The following is a 5,498-nucleotide window of genomic DNA, read 5'->3' on the forward strand; positions in this document are numbered from 1 at the left end:
GGTGACGAGCCGGAAGCGTCACCGTGAGGATGATGAGGCGGGGCCATCTAGGAAGAAGAAGTAGTTTAATTTTGTTTCAAAGTTTTTATATGTATTTTTTATGTTTTCCGAAGTTTTATATGTAATTTATCTATGTTGCACCACTTAGTTTGTTCAAAGCTTTCGTTCGACGAGGGTATAAGTACAAATTTCTTCTAAAAATTCCCCCTCCAAACGCACGCGTGCCGTATCTCAGGAAGACGATGCGACGAGGACGACGATCAGCCTTTGTCGTCAACAAGTCGGGCCACCAAACGATTCCCACGCTTTTCTCTCGTCCGGAGTCCCCGAGCGCTCCCGGAGGCCAGGGTTGACATGGGTTCGCCGGATGGATGAAAGGCCAAATCCTGACGAAAACGAGGATCCGGGAGCCGCAACTAGACTATTTTCATTCATCTAGATAAAAAAGATCGTTCTGAGGACCTTTCCAAAAAGACGCTGAAGATGCTCTTATGCTTTGAAACCAAAGATCCTTAATAATTGACCCCTATCGATGTAACTATTGTATATGTATACCACCGTAGTTGAATGGGCTTTATTACCACTCTATCGGAGTAGTAGCATAGGCGCCTAGGCCCTGCCATATGCCCATGCCTCACGACAGTGGCCTGCGCCGATGCACACTTGTACCCTCCCTCCCGCCTCACCTTTGCACCACTGCTGATATCGTCTCGTCTTTCTCACTGCTCAGTGCTCACTGTATCCGCCGCGTATTTCATCACTCTTTTTGTTCACTCTAGTACTACTTGTTTTTGTTCTTATCTCCTCGCCTACTCTCTTCACCTCTAGTTTTCCTCTCTCCCACTTCGTTCCCCATGGATAAAGCTGCCATGGCTTGAGCGCCAATCTTGGTGGAAATTGCACTAGTGTGCAGCTAGTTCCGACGACGAGCTGACAGTGGGGGTCATGGAGGTCAAGTACCGGCCGGCGTTGTTCTCGAACGGCGGCGCGGCTGCCAAAAAGATGAGGCCGGCGGAGGGTGTCGTGTACGTGTACCGGGAGTGCCTCAAGAACCACGCGGCCAGCCTGGGCGGGCACGCCATCGACGGCTGCGGCGAGTTCATGCCTTCGCCGGCGGCCAACCCATCCAACCCCACCTCGCTCACGTGCGCCGCCTGCGGCTGCCACCGCAACTTCCATCGCCGGCTGAAGGGGGCGCCGCCCTCCCCGCCTCTCCTCGCGCTGCCCCCCGTGCCCACGCACGCGGCGGCGGAGGCTGCACCGCGCCTCATGCAGCCTGTCCAACCACAGCGCGGCGAGGACACGCCGGAGTACAGGCTGCCGCTTCCCGGCGACGACTACTCGGAGGATACGGACGAGGGGTCTGACTACGACGACGACGACGACTACGGCCGCCCTGCCTCGCCGTTGCCGGCACCAGACATACCGCCGCCCCCGCCCGGATACCTTTCTGCGACGCACATGCTTCTCTCGCTGAGCACCGGCGCGCCAGGTTCCTCCCCGGCGGTGATGGCGTCGAGACCCCCTGCCCCCGCCGCAGGACCGCCTGACGCCTCGGCGTCGGCGGCGCGAAAGCGGATCCGCACCAAGTTCAGCCCGGAGCAGAAGCTGCAGATGCAGGCGCTGTCGGAGAGGCTGGGGTGGCGGCTGCAGAAGAGCAACCAGGCGCTGGTCCAGGAGCGCTGCCGCGAGATCGGCGTCGGCAAGGGCGTCTTCAAGGTCTGGATGCACAACAACAAGCACAACTTCCTCGGCGGCCAAAGCGCCCGCCGCAGCGCCTCCCTCGCCGCCGGTACTCCGCATCCTTCCACCTACGCCGCTCCTTCGCCAGCACCTGCCATCGTCTCGGCGCCGCCCATCCATGCTGGCTTCAACATCAACGGCTTCTCCGCCTTCTCGGCCCCGGACCACCCCGGCATCCAACCGGCGACGGCGAGTGCTGGCTCTGGCTCCGCGCAGTCCTCCTAGACACTAGTCTCAATTAAACTTTTTTCTTCTCTTTTCGTAGTAGCATCTTGTCGAATTAACCAACCAACCCTGATGAGACCAGGTTAGATTTGATTCAGAAATGAGAGACTTTTGGGATCTGACGATGTTAATGAGTAGCCATGAGCTAGCGAGCCGTGCATGATGGATGGATCATGAATTTGCAAATCCTCGTCCGAGGTGGGGTACTTTTCTAGGATCTGACGCTGTTCTTGAACGACTAGAAAATTCAAGTGTCTATTCTCTCTATCTCTTCTTGGCTAATCATTGTATTGTTCTGTTCATGCCTTGTCCGAGTTCTAAATGTCAATGTCCACAACATCAAACCGATATTCCCTCTTTCTAAAATATATGCTGCATATAATTTTAGCTAAAATCAAAGTTCGTACAGTTTGATTATGTATAGAAACTAGAGTATAAATTCTTACAATATACTACAATAATAAATCTAGTACTGTATTTTTTTACTTTGGTGAAATCTTGAAATAGTGTTTACATTTTATTTTTAATTTAGTATAATGCATACATCATAATCAACACCTCTTCATAAATCGTGTGTTTTTTACTTCAGTATAATGCATACATCATGAAAATATATTTCATAGTGGTCCTCGTGATATACGTTTGATATTTATATATCGATATTCTATAATGCATATGGTTAAAATTTAATTTTTCAACATTAATTATAATTACAATCACAATCAATTGTACTTTATATTATATCTATTTGGTATAGTAGATTTTATTGCGTACTTCGTTAAATTTTATAAGGTTTAACTTTGACTAAAACCAACAGGCACTAAATTCAAAAGACGGATGGATGATCCTATCATTATTCAAGTAAAAGTGCATTAGCAATTTTTTAGCAGTTTCACTAAGTAACATAAAAAGTATTCTCTCCGTCTAAAAATAGGCAACTCAACTTTTTTTCATATATATATATATATGTATATATAAAGTGTGGCTAGATACATCACTACTTAGACTTAATTAAGCTTGGTCATCCCTATCCTCCCGCTACAGTAGGGGATTGGCGATTTTCTAAAACCACCCGGAAACCCACCTCGCTCGCCGTCGAATCGTTCGATCTCTCCCCCTCCGGTGGTCGCTCCGGCGGCGGGAGGGTGGGGGATCGACGATTCACGGCTTGTACATAGTGTAGGGTGTCTTGGTAGCTGGTCGGCGGCGCTCAGGAGGCGGTGGTGCGGCCGATGAAGTGTTTTGGTGGTGGAGCTCTTCCCCTCCGGCGACGGCTCTCTTCGAGGTGCTGTGGTCGAGCTCTCCACGTCCTCGAGTTTGAGGGTCTCTAGATCCGTTGAGCTCGGTTCCCCTTCTGCAGCGCTGGCGTGGCGGCTGCGCTCGATCTTGAAGACGAATAAGGAGGAGGTGTTGTGTGGCCTCGCGGTGAAGATGGGTGGCCATGGGGTAAGCTCTATGGAGCCGGCGACCGGCGACTTCCCGTCCACGGAAGGGGTGCTCCTGATCCAAGCCATCGAGAGGAGCATCAACGGCGGCGCGCTACCGGCGGCTTTGTGGTCTTCGTCATCGTCATCGGGATCCAGGGGTTCATGGTCCTGGGGACCTGAGGACTTGGGTGTAATTTCAATCTTGTACTGGACCTTTCTATAAGATCGAGGCTATAATATTACTTCCTTTTTACCGCAAAAAAGACACATAATTTTAGATGGAGGGAGTACATTATGGATGTATCAGGTTGTATGCATTACATTAATACTTCCCCTGTTCTATAATTCTCACGTAGTTTTAATTTTAATCTGAACTAAATCCACCAAAATTCAAAACTACTTTCTTTCGCTAAAAAAGTCTTAAAAAATCACGCGAGTACATATGGATGTCTAGTACATACATACAAAGTTTCATCAAACGAAGTTTATAATTCGTGGCCTACAAAAAAGACAAATGTGAAGACTAAAAATGATCTTTTAATACTTATTTATAGCCACTTATTTGTGCTCTTTTATGTACCTCGAAATACACCATATTTTATTGAAAAAAGGTATTGAATTTTAAAAGATATCATCTTTACTTATGTGTACAAAACACGGAAAAGATAAAATTGAAACACTGGATCGGACCGACCGGAATAAAATGGATCTGACACCTCTTCTTGCTTTTATATCGTGTGATACATGGTGATGAGTGTGGCATTTTGCAGCTCGAGCTACATGGATCCCGCTTTTTCCAAAATTCGAAAATAGCATTTTAATGGTTCAAAAAATTAGGACCAAAAATTCTAATGATGTACTGTACGATTGTGAAAAAAAAGCAATACAAAAGACTCTGGGCTGTGCAAAATTCACAAATCCATGTATTGAAAACATGAACAGTGTAGATTTTGAAACCTCCAACATTTGTTAGAATTTGTCCTTTTTATGTAGCCTCTAATATTACGTATTCCATCCTGAAATTTTGAATAGTGGTAAAGTACATCATTGGCTACATTCAAATTTTTTGTTAGATTTTTTTTGAAACTTTAAATGTTAAATTCGAATTTTGTAAAAAAATCAGGATATGTGTAGCTCGGGCTACACTTGGTGTTTCCCGTGATACATGTTGTAAACAAAATATTGCGTGATATATGTTTTCTCCTCCTCACAATAGCCTATGCCTACTTCATTATAAATAAGGCCAGGCTGCCGAACAAATACAAAGTGATAAGAAAAACTTGTTAGAAACTGTTAAAAGATAAATTAAGAAAAAAAATGCAGGAGAAGCCACGCCCTCCATGACACACCCAAGACAACTCACTAGAAGTGAAAGTATGCCTCCTTGTGAAACCTGCACACATCGCCGCATCTGACCCACCCACCAGCTATCGTTGGAAAGGAGCACCTACACTCTTTCTCGATGGGTCATGGAGCTTCATCCAAGTCGCATCTATAAGAGCATCTCAAGCCGTTGGCCTCCTCAGGAAGAAACCCGACGTTATTTAGGGTCGGATAGATGTATTTTTCAGTCTAGAGATGTCTATTTTCCAGCGGCGAGTTCAGGATGGATGAAAAGTTTTAACAAAAAATGGTGAATTCAGACAAAACTAGGCGAAATTTAAAGATATTTAACATATATAGGCGAGTTCATACATATATAGGCCGATTTGTACGTATATTTGAATTCGGCCAGATGGAAACATAAACTAAAACTAATAGCGGCCTTCTCCATGCCGAAATGGTGGTAGAAGGCCGTGTAGTTGCCGCCGTCGTTGTCGTCGTTGTCGTCGCTCGAGTTGCCGGCGTCCTCGGGCGGTGGCGTCTCGTACTAGCGGCTAGAACCCTGGCCAGGGTCGCCGGCGCGTGGCGGCGTCGGCCGGTAGAGATCGTCGTCGCTGCTCTCCTCGAGCTTGATCAGCGGCACGAGCCTGGACGTGGCGTTCGTTGCCGCGGACGGCGCGTTGTCGCGCGACAGCCATGTCCAGCAGCCGGTGCTGCTGCTCTGGCTCCTGCCGCTCTCAGTCCCGCCTGGACCAGTCGAGCGAGGCGTCGATGGGGAGC

At 47.8% G+C, this 5,498-nt stretch overlaps 1 protein-coding gene across 1 annotated transcript; it reads left to right on the forward strand.

Annotated features, from left to right (window-relative positions):
- The first annotated feature begins 668 nt into the window (after window positions 1-668).
- LOC124682518 (zinc-finger homeodomain protein 10-like) lies at window positions 669-2,099 on the forward strand. The gene has a single exon (XM_047217188.1). It carries the CDS (start codon window positions 946-948, stop codon window positions 1,966-1,968), a length of 1,023 nt encoding a protein of 340 aa, XP_047073144.1. The 5' UTR covers window positions 669-945; the 3' UTR covers window positions 1,969-2,099.
- Window positions 2,100-5,498: the final 3,399 nt, after the last annotated feature.

The sequence above is a fragment of the Lolium rigidum genome, chromosome 1 (assembly GCF_022539505.1).
Source record: "Lolium rigidum isolate FL_2022 chromosome 1, APGP_CSIRO_Lrig_0.1, whole genome shotgun sequence".
Classification (NCBI taxonomy): domain Eukaryota; kingdom Viridiplantae; phylum Streptophyta; class Magnoliopsida; order Poales; family Poaceae; genus Lolium; species Lolium rigidum.